The sequence below is a fragment of the Bos grunniens genome, chromosome 19 (assembly GCF_055505025.1).
Source record: "Bos grunniens cultivar Pamir isolate PY7600 chromosome 19, Bosgru_T2T1.0, whole genome shotgun sequence".
NCBI lineage: Eukaryota > Metazoa > Chordata > Mammalia > Artiodactyla > Bovidae > Bos > Bos grunniens.
Window position 1 is genome coordinate 17,044,488 of NC_141183.1, and position 14,107 is coordinate 17,058,594.

Genomic DNA, 14,107 nt, shown 5'->3' on the forward strand with positions numbered 1-14,107 from the left:
TACTATTTATTTGTGACCTAGACCAGGAAGCTAATGAATTTCCTTTCTAGGTCTCCAAATAGCTTTGTTTATTATTAACAATTTTGGTTTATTATTATCTATTAACACAGTAAGTGGGTTGGCCCGCTTGCCAGACAGGGAGACCTTGGTAAAGAGGAGAAACAATTTGGCCAGAAGGCAGCCAACAAAGCCAACCTGGAGGTAGAAATAAGAAGCAGGACTTGGGCATATCTGGGGCAATGGGAAGAGATGCTATCCTGGCTTCTACAGGAGAGACTTACTCATAGCAAGGGTTTCTGATAGCCTCTGGTGGAGAAATATACATGTATGGTGACACGGGCTTGTCCACAAAGGCCCCGAAGCCAATCCGCAGGTTACTGGTGAGCTTACGCATCTGGGAGGCCAGCTTGGTACCCAGGTTCTGGATGTTCCGCAGATCATCCTTCATGGAGTAAGACAAGTCCATTAAGTAGTAGATGTCCACAGGGTAATCTTCCACCTGCCGAACTTGGACGGAGAAAATCTTCGAATCATCTGTAAGGCAGAAGGACATTAAGTCTTCTCCTCTTCTTCCTCTAAGACTTAAGCAGATTTGGACATATTTTCTGGGCTGTGCTGTGCTTAGCCACTCAGTGGTGTCCGACTCTTTGCCACCCCGTGGACTGTAGCCTGCCAGGATCCTCTGCCCATGGGATTCTCCAGGCAAGAATACTGGAGTGGGTTGCCGTGTCCTCCTCCAGGGGATCTTCCCAACCCAGAAATCAAACCCAGGTCTCCCACAGGCAGATTCTTTACCATCTAAGCCACCAGGGAAGCCCATGAATACTGGAGTGGGTAGCCTATCCCTTCTCCAGGGGATCTTCCTGACCCAGGAATGGAACCGGAGTCTCCTGCATTGCAGGTGGATTCCTTACTAGCTGAGCTATCAGGGAAGCCTCTGGACATATTTAGGATGAAGCAAATTTTTTTTTTTTTTTTTGCTGTGCCATGTGGCTTATGGGATCTTAGTTCCCTGACCAGGGACTAAACCCAGGCCACCACAATAGAAGTAACAAGTCCTAACCACTGGACCACCAGGGAATTCCCTGAAGTAACTTCTTGAGCAAACCAAACTTGAAAGCCCTGGTTCCTCTTCCTCTCCCCTTGCGATCCTATTACTCTTTCAATCTTTTAACTCTCCTATTTTTAACCTCTTCTTTTCCATCCTAAAAGTCTTCACTGTCTCTAAATCCCCATCTGTCTAATCCCTGGGTGCCAAGGGTTTACCACCCAGGATCACAGAAGTGTTGGCAGTTACTACACTCCAGACTCTGTAAAGGGAGGAACTATGTTCCACTCTTCTCTGAATCGCACAGTACCGAACACATGCCTTGCACATGAAACGCTCTTTCTTAAATTCTTGATTTAATTGGAAAGTCAATATCAGTGCTTCGAACAGCCTGTCTCTTAGCCTAATCCTTACCCCTCTGAAGGTCTCCTGCCCCTATTTTCTCTGCCCCTATCCATGGCCTTGCCTCAATCTCACATGGAAAGGGGGCTTATAAACTGCTTCCTCATCTTATATATCATTTGAGCCCCAAGAGAAAGCTATGTACTGGATAAAACAGACATTGAGGAAAACAAGAAACAGGCATTTTTATGGCAATCCACTCCAGTACTCTTGCCTGGAAAATCCCATGGACACAGGAGCCTGGTGGGCTACGTGGGGTCACAAAGAGTGGGACACAACCTAGCAACTAAACATCACAATGTTAGCAGGGTTAACTAACTTTCCCAAGGTCAAATAGCTAATCTATGGAAGAGTCAAGATTCAAACTCCAATCTTCGGACTCCAGGTCCCCAAGCCTTCCATTTTCTTCCATTCTCCTGCTCACACCTCCCCCGACATCCTTCTCTTCCCACCACAATTTCCTCATGAGCCACGTCCACAGGCTCCCTACCTGGCCGTAGGCGGAGGGCAATCCTCTGGGGACTGACTTGGGTAATCTGGGAGCTGTCTCCAGTGCCCTTGTCACTGAGGGGCCTGGCCTCCAGGATTCTGGCCTCGCTGATAGGGAACTCGATGGACTCCGGGTGGCAGTTATCCTTCAGCAGGTTCTCCTTCAGGTTACAGCGGGGCGAGCCTGGAGGCAGCGCCTGTAAGACAGAGGTCCAGGGGCAGGTCAGTGATCAGACCAATGGTGGCTGTCTGCTTCCTGCAGCCTCTGCCGCCTCCCAACCGCCTAGAGCTTACCCAGCACTTTGGAGCTAAACCAACATCAATGAACGTGTGTGGTCCTTCCTAAGACAGTACCTAGGCCTGTTGTACAGAATGGGGAAATTGAGGCATCAGAAAGGTTAGGTGAGTGTCTGTTCTTGGATTGGCAGATAAGAAGACGGGCAGTACAATAAGATGCCTACTGGGCAGTTTTTCAAACTGTAAAATGTAACCTACCTGTTGGTTGGAAATATCAACATAGTAGGTTTCAACCACCCATTAATTAAGTAAAATACAACATAATAGAATGGCTTCCCAGGTGGCTCAGTGGTAAAGAATCTGCCTGCAATACAGGAGTTTGATCACTGGGTCAGGAAGATCCCCTGGAGAATGAAACAGTGACCCACTCCAGCATTCTTGCTGGGGAATCCCATGGATAGAGGAGCCTGGTGGGCTACAGTCCACTGTGTCCCAAAAGAGTCAGAAACAACTCAGCAACTAAACAATAACAACATAACAGAATAGAAAGTATCAAAGTATATAAGTAGCAAAAGTAAATATTATTTTGTGAAAGGTTTATATATTGGGAAGTGGGGTATAAATTGTATAATAAATATGGTATACATATACTGTGGAATATTACTCAGACATAAAAAGAAACAAAATTGGGTCATTTGTAGGGATATGGATGGACCTAGAGCCTGTCACACAGAGTGAAGTAAGAGAAAAACAAATATCATATATCAATGCATATATGTAGAATCTAGAAAGATGGTCCAGATGAACCAATTTCCAGGGCAGGAATAGAGATGCAAACATAGAGAACAGACACGCTGACACAGTTGGGGGAGCAGAGGGTGGGACAAATTGGGAGAGTAGGATTGACATATACACTACCATGTGTAAAACAGATAGCTAGTAGGAACCCATAAAGCACAGGAAGCTCAACTCAGCACTCTGCAGTGAGGGGTGGGTGGGAGGGTAGGCCAAGAGAGAAGGGATATATGTATATATATAACTGATTCACTTCGTTGTGCAGCAAAAACTAGCACAACATTGTAAAGCAATTATACTCCAATAAAAAAGAAAGAAAGGAAGATGATGTACTTTCTGTGAGTCAGGGTCCAAACAGTTTGGAAGCCGCTGTGTTAAGACACTGCTGGGGTGTGAGACCCATGAGAGCAGGGATTATGTGTGTCTCCTTTCCCCTCTATTTCCAGCATCCAATCTGAGGCTGGCCACCCAGGTGATAGGGGAGGATACAGGGAGAGAACAGAGCGTAGGAGCTAAGAGCACAGATGGGCTGAGACCACAGCTCAGCATTGCCTCTTACTAGCTAGTCACCAGGGCAAGTAACCTAAACTCTCCAGGCCTTGCTTCGTCGTATTCACAAGGGTGTTCTACAGGACAATATAAGGCAGTACCTGTAAAACACAGGGTACGGCGCCTGCCATAGGGTAAGTGCGCGATAAGTGTTAGCTATTATTGTAAGACGTTCTATAAACAGTTCCTGGATAAGTTAACTATGAATAAACTTCACAAGGGAGAAGGCAATGGCACCCCACTCCAGTACTCGTGCCTGGAAAATCCCATGGACGGAAAAGCCTGGTAGGCCGCAGTCCATGGGGTCTCGACGAGTCGGACACAACTGAGCGACTTCACTTTCACTTTTCACTTTCATGCATTGGAGAAGGGAATGGCGACCCATTCCAGTGTTCTTGCCTGGAGAATCCCAGGGACGGGGCAGCCTGCTGGGCTGCCGTCTATGGGGTCGTACAGAGTCGGACACGACTGAAGCGACTTAGCAGCAGCAGCAGCAAACTTCACAAGCTTGGGAAAATCCCATGATGTCAGGCCACTAACCAGAGCCTGTTCTATCACTTTCAGCTTCCTCCCTCATGCTGGCCAAAGGGCAGGCTGAGCACCCTTCCAAACACCCTGGAATGTGCCCCACCACCCTCTGGAGCTTTTGTGTATGTTTCCACCCAAGCACTGAACAGGGGCACACGCTGTGTCTGAACAGACACTAGAAATCAGTAAATGGGTTTGATCCTAGGTCTGCCACTAACCAGCCATGTGACCTCAGATAAGTCATTTCACTCCACTGAGCCTCAGTTTCCTCTCCCATTCACCCTTGTCAGAGGGCTTAGATGACATGATGCTTTCAGTCTCTTCCTCCTCTGACATTCAGCAAACCTAGCCAGCACTGTGTGGACACAAGCCCACGAGGGCTTCTTGCCAGCCTTGTGGGGGGACTGCCTGGAAAGCTAGAAGACCTCTCCTGAGACCTATTTCACAATAGGTTGGCCTTCAGTCCAACAATCCCCCACACCCCCAGCCACCCCGTCTCACAGCCACTTTCAGAAGGCAGCTGAATAACCCTACCGACATTCCAGAACAACTCGTGTTAACATTTACGGAGTACATACTGCATGTCATTAACCTCTTAAAATGAGTGAAACCTGATTTCTTTCACACGGAACCAAGACACCACCAAGCTCACCCTCAGCCTCCACCTCTAGGGCTGAGGCCCTTGTCCCGAGGCTGTCCGGGGCTGGGTGCACACTCATGAGTGGAGGGACGTCCTCTGAGCCAGACCGTGGTCTCTGCAGAAGAAACAGTGGCCTTGCTTTTCAACGGTCTTCACTGTGCATTTGAAAGTGACAACCACACAACACAAACTCTTTGACCTGTAACTTTCCTAGTGGCACAGACAGTAAAGAATCTGCCAGCAATGCGGGAGACCTGGGTTTAATCCCTGGGACAGGAAGATCCCCTGGAGAAGGAAATGGCGACCCACTCCAGGATTCTTGCCTGGAGAATCCCATGGACAGCCAGGCTATAGTCCATGGGGTCGCAAAGAGTCGGACATGATTAAATGACTAGCACACAAAAACAAGACCCCTACATATGTTGTCTACAAGAGACCCACCTCAAAACAGGGGACACATACAGACTGAAAGTGAAGGGCTGGAAAAAGATTTTCCATGCAAATTGGGACCAAAAGAAAGCAGGAGTCACAATACTCGTATCAGATAAATTAGACTTTAAAACAAAGGCTGTGAAAAGAGACAAAGAAGGTCACTACATAATGATCAAAGGATCAATCCAAGTAGAAGATATAACAATTATAAATATATATCCACCCAACATGGGAGCACCGCAGTATGTAAGACAAATCCTAACAAGTATGAAAGGAGAAATTAACAATAACACAATAATAGTGGGAGACTTTAATACCCCACTCACACTTATGGATAGATCAACTAAACAGAAAATTAACAAGGAAAAAAAAAAAACAACATGTATCTATAAAGCTCACTAAAGCAAAGCACAGTAAAATGAGGTATGGCAATAAAAAAAAAAAAAAAAATCACCACTGAAATCCCATATTGAGCAGGTGATATGCAGGGCAATTTCACATACTTTGTCTTATTTAATCCTAATGGTAGCCCTGTGATAGACATAAAAAAAAAAAAATGAAAATAAGAGAGGAGAAACTCTATGGGTACCATTTCCCGAACTTGTACTTTCAGCTTGAGGACCCAGTGTGGGAGGAATAGGGCATGGAATTGTTGCAAAGAACCCTTAAATCCTTAGACATGTTGTGCATTTTCTGAGAATGGAAATAAGCATGGTTTTCCACTTCTAGACATACTATTGGATTTATTGTTGATGCAACCAATAAAGTGTGAGCTCATCTAAAAAAAAAAATCCCTTATTAGATATATGATTTATAATATTTGTGCCTAAAATATGTAGATACCATCCATGGTCAATCCTAAAATAGTCTGCTTTTCTTAGCTTCATAATGTCAACAATTTAGGATAAGCAGTACATTAGGTTCTAATATAAAGCAAAAAAAAAAAAATAAATGACTAGCACACACACACACACTGCGTGTCAGGCACTGGAAGAAGCGCTGAACATGGAATATTGCAGTCCTTCTGATTACAGTTCTAAATGCTGGAACTATTGCTTTTTTACAAATTACAAACCTGAGGCTTGGAGGTTTTACAACTGAGGAACCCAATCTTAACAAGTAAGAAATCAAAGGTTTGGAGAAAATAGGTAATTTTCCCAGAGTTGCAGAGCTCGGGAGGGGCAGAGGTGAGATGCTGATTAGATGGCCTGAGTGTGATTAACCTGATAAAATGGTAAGTTGTATTACATCCCATGCAGAGTGGGAATCAAGGCAGAGAATCAGGACTGTGGAAGAGAGTGTTCTGGGAAGAGCCACACTTGAGAATGCTGCGATTAGGGAACAGAATGCTAGATGGGGATACGGGAGGTATGGGATGGATAGGTAACATCCTGTCTTCCCGGCCCTTCAGGGGACTGGAAGCCATGTTTCCAGGAGAGAGACTGAACCACAAGGAGCCATCCATATTCAGAAAATCCTGAATCTGTAGCTTAAAACCTCTCCTGATGCTTGAAGTCCTTCCCCCTCTCCTGCCTGAGGAGGCCTTACAAATAGCTGTGAAAAGAAGAGAAGTGAAAAGCAAAGGTGAAAAGGAAAGATATACCCATGTAAATGAAGAGTTCCAAAGAATAGCAAGGAGAGATAAGAAAGCCTTCCACAGCGATCAATGCAAAGAAATAGAGGAAAACAACAGAATGGGAAAGACTAGAGATCTCTTCCAGATAATTAGAGATACCAAGGGAACACTTCATGCCAACATGAGCTCAATAAAGGGCAGAAATGGTAGGGACCTAACAGAAGCAGAAGATATTAAGAAGATGTGGCAAGAATACACAGAATAACTGTACAAAAAAGATCTTCACAACACAGATATTCACGATGGTGTGATCACTCACCTAGAGCCAGACATCCTGGAATGTGAAGTCAAGTGGGCCTTAGGAAGCATCACTACAAACAAAGCTAGTGGAGGTGATGGAATTCCAGTGGAGCTATTTCAAATCTTGAAAGATGATGCTGTGAAAGTGCTGCACTCAATATGCCAGCAAATTTGGAAAACTCAGCAGTGTCCAAGGGACAGGAAAAGGTCAGTTTTCATTCCAATCCCAAAGAAAGGCAATGCCAAAGAATGCTCCAACTACTGCACAATTGCACTCATCTCACATGATAGTAAAATAATGCTCAAAATTCTCCAAGCCAGGCTTCAGTAACACGTGAACCTTGAACTTCCAGATGTTCAAGCTGGTTTTAGAAAAGGCAGAGGAACCAGAGATCAAATTGCCAACATCTGCTGGATCATCAAAAAAGCAAGAGAGTTCCAGAAAAACATCTATTTCTGCTTTATTGATTATGCCAAAGCCTTTGACTGCGTGGATCACAACAAACTGGAAAATTCTGAAAGAGATGGGAATACCAGACCCCCTGACCTGCCTCTTGAGAAATCTATATGCAGGTCAGGAAGCAACAGTCAGAACTGGACATGGAACAACAGACTGGTTCCAAATAGGAAAAGGAGTACGTCAAGGCTGTATATTGTCACCCTGCTTATTTAACTTATATGCAGAGTCATCATGAGAAATGCTGGGTTGGAGGAAGTACAAGCTGGAATCAAGATTTCAGGGAGAAATATCAATAACCTCAGATATGCAGATGACACCACCCTTATGGCAGAAAGTGAAGAAGAATTAAAATGCCTCTTGATGAAAGTGAAAGAGGAGAGTGAAAAAGTTGGCTTAAAGCTCAACATTCAGAAAACTAAGATCATGGCATCTGGTCCCATCACTTCATGGCAAATAGATGGGGAAACAGTGGAAACAGTGGCTGACTTTATTTTGGGGGGGCTCCAAAATCACTGCAGATGGTGACTATAGCCATGAGATTAAAAGATGCTTACTCCTTGGAAGGAAAGTTATGACCAACCTAGACAACATATTAAAAAACAGAGACATTACTTTGTCCACAAAGGTCCATCTGGTCAAGGCTTTGGTTTTTCCATGTGTGGATGTGAGAATTGGACTATAAAGAAAGCTGAGCGCTGAAGAATTGATGCTTCTGAACTGTGATGTTGGAGAAGACTCTTGATAGTCCCTTGGACTGCAAGGAGATCCAACCAGTCCATCCTAAAGGAAATCAGTCCTGGGTGTTCATTGGAAGGACTGATGTTGAAGCTGAAACTCCAAGACTTTGGCCACCTGATGCGGAGAGCTGACTCATTTGAAAAGACCCTGATGCTGGGAGGGATTGGGGGCAGGAGGAGAAGGGGACGACAGAGGATGAGATGGTCGGACCACATCATCAACTCAATGGACATGAGTTTGGGTAAACTCTGGGAGTTGGTGATGGACAGGGAGGCCTGGTGTGCTGCAGTTCATGGGGTCACAAAGAGTCAGACATGACTGAGCAACTGAACTGAACTGAACTCTCCTGCCCAGCCTTCCTCTAATAGGCAGAAGGGCTTCCCCGCATGGATGGGACCATGAACAACACCAACAGTCCTATAGACTGAATTTCTGCATCCCCCCAGAATTCATACACTAAACCCTTACCACCAACATGATGGTATTAGGAGGTGGGGGCTTGGGAGATGATAGATCATGAGGGCGAGCCCTCATGAAAGGTATTGTGCCCTTATAAAAGAGGCCCCAGAGTGCTCCCTGGAGGACTTCCCAGGCAGTCCAGTGGTTAAGACTCCACCTTCCAAAGCAGGGGGATGCAGGTTTGATCCCTGTTCAGGAAACTAAGATCTCACATGCTGAGAGGTAAGGCCAAAAATTGAAGGAAAAAAAAAAAGAGTTCCCTGTCCCCTTTTGCCATTTGAGGACATAGTGAGGAGATGCTGAATTTGCTGATACCTCAATCTTAGACTTTCTAGCCTCCAAAATAGTCAGAAATAAATGTTCATTGTTAAGCCACTGTGGCTATGGCATTTTTGTTACAGCAGCCTGAACAGACTAAGACAAAGGGCACATGCACCAACCTAGCCCAGGCAAAACACGGAAAGAGCTTCCTTCTTACTCAGTTTCACAGGTAAGAGCAACGGCATCAGCAATGGGAAACAGCGCACGAGACTTAACCTTCCTGGTTAAGATCCTAACAGGACATCACAGCTCCTCCAAGTCTCAGAGAGATGAAAGTCCTGCCCTACTCCCCTAGCTCAGCCGGGGACAGAATGGCAGAGAGGAGAACTCATGAGCATTTAGCGTTTTTGTGTTCTAATTCTTCCTGCTCCTGCCTGTCTCTCCCAACCCTTCTCTCTCAGGAAGCAGTCTCTTTCTTGCTCACAAAACTCCCTACTGTACCTCTGATTCCAGCTGCCCACAAAGCCCCAGGCAGAAAACCTTCCGAAAAAGGCAATGACTGGATGGACCAAGATGCCCTGTTGCTGATCCTTTCCAGGAGTAAGACAGATGCTGAAAGAGAGAGGGGGAAGGGAGAGCCCAGGAAACGACGAGAAGAGCAAGGCTGTCGGGTATCTTCAAGCTGCATGGTAAAGGGAGAGAATGTTTTGGAGGGGCTTTCCTGACCCCCATTTTCTAACAAGGCAGTGTTTAGTAGAGGAAAGTTTGAAGTACTAAGCCTTGCTGACAGTGCTTTTGGTTTGTTATGAATTTCCTTAGAAATCTAAACACTAAGAAACAAAAACTGTCTCCTCCCCTCCCTCCGTGGTCGCTGACAGCAGAGGTCAGGAACCTAACAGGGCTGCTCCTTGGCCACCCTCTCCCTGAGAGCTTGCTGTGCCAGAAGCATACCAAGGCAGTGACCTCAACACAGTTGGGCTCCATTCCCTGTCCTAAAAACCCAGGCTGAGCAGGTAGAAGGAATGTGTGCAGGTGACTCAGAGAGAAAGCTGGAAGGAGGCGGAGAGAAGTGGTCAAGTTCCAGTGCCTAGTGAAACCAGATGTTACACAAAAAGGGCAAAAATAACCCAGACCCAGGGAAAGGGTTGGAGCACAGAGGTGGGAGGCTCCAGCCCACGTTCTGTATGAGCTGAATTCCCACCCTCTCCTGGGAGAATGACACATGCTGTTAGTCCCATTCTCCATTAATCCCATTTTAGAAACTGGGGAAGCACAGTGCGAATAGCTGTCATTATTCTACTTATTTCACAGGGCTGGTCAGGGGATAAAATAAAACTGTGAACAGGAAACACTTTCAAGATGTAAAAATCTCAATGTAAGTACTATATACTCAAGTCCTTTTGATCGGATATAAACAAGGGCTTTCCAGGTGGTGCTAGTGGTAAAGAACCGGCCTGCCAATGCAGGAGACGGAAGAGACTTGGGTTCAATCCATGGGTCAGGAAGATACCCTAGAGGAGGGCACGGCAACCAACTTCAGTATTCTTGCCTGGAGAATCCCTTGGACTGAAGAGCCTAGCAGGCTACAGTCCATAGGTTTGCACAGTTCAGTTCAGTTCAGTCACTCAGTCATGTCCGATTCTTTGTGACCCCATGGACTGCAGCACATCTGGCTTCCCTGTCCATCACCAACTCCCGGAGCTTGCTCAAACTCATGTCCATCGAGTCGGTGATACCATCCAACCATGTCATCCTCTGTTGTCCCCTTCTCTCCCTGACTTCAATTTTTCCCAGCATCAGGGTCTTTTCCAATAAATCAGTTCTTCCCATCAGGTGGCCAAAATGTTGGAGCTTCAGCTTCAGCATCAGTCCACAGAGTTGGGTACAACTAACACACAGAAACAATAAATTCAAATAGGTAACTCTTTTCTACTGTTGCCATTTTAACCACTATTTTTTTTAATATTTATTGATTTGGCTGTGTGGGGTCAGAGTTGCAGCAAATGGGATCTCCAAACTTCTTTGCGTCATGTGAGATCTACAGTTGCAGCATGTGGGATCTAGTTTCCTGACCAAGGATCAAACCCGGGCCCCCTGCATTGGGAGCGTGTTACCTTAGCCACTAGACCACCAGGAAAATCCCCACTACTACTATTACTGCATACTTTTTTCTTGGAGGGCAAGGAACAATATATCATGTGACTTTCCCCTCTCCCAGAGAGCTAACTGCTGCTGCTGCTGCTAAGTCGCTTCAGTCATCTCCGACTCTGTGCAGCCCCATAGACGGCAGCCCACCAGGCTCCCCCGTCCCTGGGATTCTCCAGGCAAGAATACTGAGTGGGTTGCCATTTCCTTCTCCAATCCATGAAAGTGAAAAGTCAAAGTGAAGTCGCTCAGTCATGTCCAACTCTTAGCAACCTCATGGACTGCAGCCTACCAGGCTCCTCCGTCCATGAGATTTTCCAGGCAAGAGTACTGGAGTGGGGTGCCATTGCCTTCTCTGAGAGAGCTAACAAATGCCTCCAAATAAATTAACAATAACTAACAATAATGAATTGTTCTCTTGATTGACATCTGATGAGGACAAGAAATTGAACATACAGAGAGAGCTGTGGAGAGAACAGAAAGAAGGAGCGGAAAAGGAAAGCATTTTAGTTTATTGTTATTGATATTCAATAACAACCCATTCTAATGCAACAGGTTCAGGGTCCACCCTGGACATCCTTATATTTAACAAGCACCCAAGGTGATTCTTACCAGCAGGCAAGTTTGGAAGGTTCTAATTCCCTACGTGATGCCACCGAGGCCAAGACCACAAGCTGAATCTCAGTGTGAGGCCAACTTCTCTGCTAGATTCACAGTCCAGAGACAGCACACCACCCCGACCCATATCAGCATCCAGCCCCCCCAAGAACACACCCTATGCAGATGGACCGAAAAGTCTGCACTCATCCACGTTGGCTATGTTTTCCTAAGACCCAGCCAAGTTCTTGCTATCCACACCCAGAGCTGCTGTCCGGCAGGACCAGGGAAAGCTCAGCCCAACCAGTTGTTTTTGCAGGCACTGCCAACCCTGCCTGTAACAGCCAAGGTAGGAGAAGCAGAAGCCGAAGGTTTTCCAGGGTCGATTATTCAACAAATCACAGGCAAAATGGCCCAGATGGTTCATTTTGGTTTTTAAAATCAACAGCCAAGACACTTTCAGCAGTTACACTTGGTCAGTGCAGGGGAAGCCCTCAGGGAAAAAAATAAAGATGGCAGTCATGTTCAAGTTACAGGCCGGGATTCCATTCTCCCTGGTTGACAAACGTTGCCCCATGCTGGCCTCCTCTGCTATCCCGCCTCCCTGCCTCCCTCCTCGAGAGATAGTTGTAGTCATTCACTAAGCCCTTGGCCTCCACACCACACCCCACCCCCAGCTTTCCCAGGATGCTGATGAAGGACAAAAGGGTGCTTCACCAACTTCCTGTCTCCGCCTTCCACTCCCTAGGCCCTGTCTCCATTGATTCAATCCGGAGCGATAAATCTGACTTTGTCACTCAAAACAAACAAACAAACGCTTTCCTGTTTAAATTCCATCCTCCCAGAAAATATCTTTTTGGACCATCTACCTCCTCTCATCAGATTTCTTTGGTCCCAGAAATACACCCCAAGAGGAACAGTGGAAAAGAATCCACCTGCCAATGCAGGAGACACAAGAGACACAGGTTCGATCCCTGGGTCGGGAAGATCACCTGGAATAAGAAATGGCAACCCACTCCAGTATCCTTGCCTGGAAAATCCCATGGACAGAGAAGCCTGGCAGGCTACAGTCCATAGGATCACAAAGAATCAGACATGACTGGGCACGCATGCACTCACACACACAGACACCTCTTCTCTTTAATTCCACACCCCCATCCCTAGGCTTTGCATTAAGCTTTGATCCTATCCTCTACCTTTCTTCCCCTCTTTCTTTCCTCCTCCCACCTCAGATTGGACAAAATTCACCATGGCCATCATTAAATATTCTACATTTTTCTCTAAAATCTGGTCACATAACCTAAGGGCTTTGTCTCGTGGGAGCTCACCGTATCTATTACCTGGTTTGTCCCTATGCCAATCAAGAGAGGTGACAGACATTCCAAGAATGGTTTTCTTTTCCCCCAGATTCCTCTGAACCACAGTTTCTCCCTTTTGTCTTGCTTTGGGTTGCAAAGGGGGGAAGGCAGAGGGAGGAGCATCCTTTGAGGATCCTAGGGCTTCTCCCCTGACTACCCTTCTGCTCCAGCCAGCTAAACACCCTCCAATTCAGCACCCTTCCCATCCAGCTCTCCCTTCTTCGAGGACTTAGCCGCATAATTCCAATTTCCTTGTAAAAGAAGCTTAATAATATGATGATGATCAAGGGAAGGAGGATATGGCAAATGAGAAGGGAGAGGCCACATCACACTTGAGGAGCCAGTTCAGCCCAGAGGGGTGGAGAACCCTCGGGGGTGGAGGGGAAGGACTCACTCAACGTCCCACCCCCAACTCCTGGCCTCAGGGAACGTTTCATTTGCTAAATGAAGTCAGTGTGGCCCAGATGTTGGGCAGCTGCCTCTGGAAGCCGTTCTCGTGCTGAACTGCACAGAGGCCAAGGCATTGCGTTGGGCTGGCCTCGGCCATCCCGGCCTCCCTCTCGTTGATAAACACGGCCTCGCAGCTCCCGCTCCCCCTCCCCTCACCAGCCTGCCAGGGAGGTTGCCTTTTTAGGAAACTCAGCAGATGGGGGAGAGGAGCCAGACAAAGAGAACCAGGGCTCGGTTCAGAGCACTTCACAGAGCCACAGAGCGCGGGGACAGGCTGTCCTGACAGAGGGCACCTCAGGCGGCTGACACCCACCCAGGCCAGGAGTTCAGGTAACCACCTGCCGGGGACGAGGCCCATGACTCAGCCTCACACTCTGTAATCACTGGACCCTCTCCAGCCACACACACGCCCAGCCTTGCCAGCTCCAAATTCCCATCCTAGCCACAAACACAGCCATCCCCTCAGACACACTCATTCCCCAGGGCCCCAGACACAACAAATCCACTGCCTAGACACAGCTAACCCTTTCCTGTCACCCTCCCGGCCTCACCAAATTGGCTCAGCTCCTTCCCTCATGAACACCTTCCCAAGAGAAGGAAGGAAGGAGAGAAAGAGAGAGGAGACAGTAAAGCCACGGGGCCC

The 14,107-nt window shown here is 46.9% G+C and overlaps 1 protein-coding gene across 2 annotated transcripts in view; it reads right to left on the reverse strand.

Annotated features, from left to right (window-relative positions):
* ITGB3 (integrin subunit beta 3) overlaps positions 1–14,107 on the reverse strand; it is a 63,361-nt gene that overhangs the window by 30,296 nt on the left and 18,958 nt on the right. For both annotated transcript variants that reach the window (XM_086357125.1, XM_086357124.1), the window contains exons 3-4: positions 1,941–2,136; positions 282–534 (exon numbers count right to left, since the gene is read on the reverse strand). In XM_086357125.1, the coding sequence (XP_086213251.1) occupies positions 282–534; positions 1,941–2,136 (449 nt within the window). The remainder of the gene's footprint in view (positions 1–281; positions 535–1,940; positions 2,137–14,107) is intronic.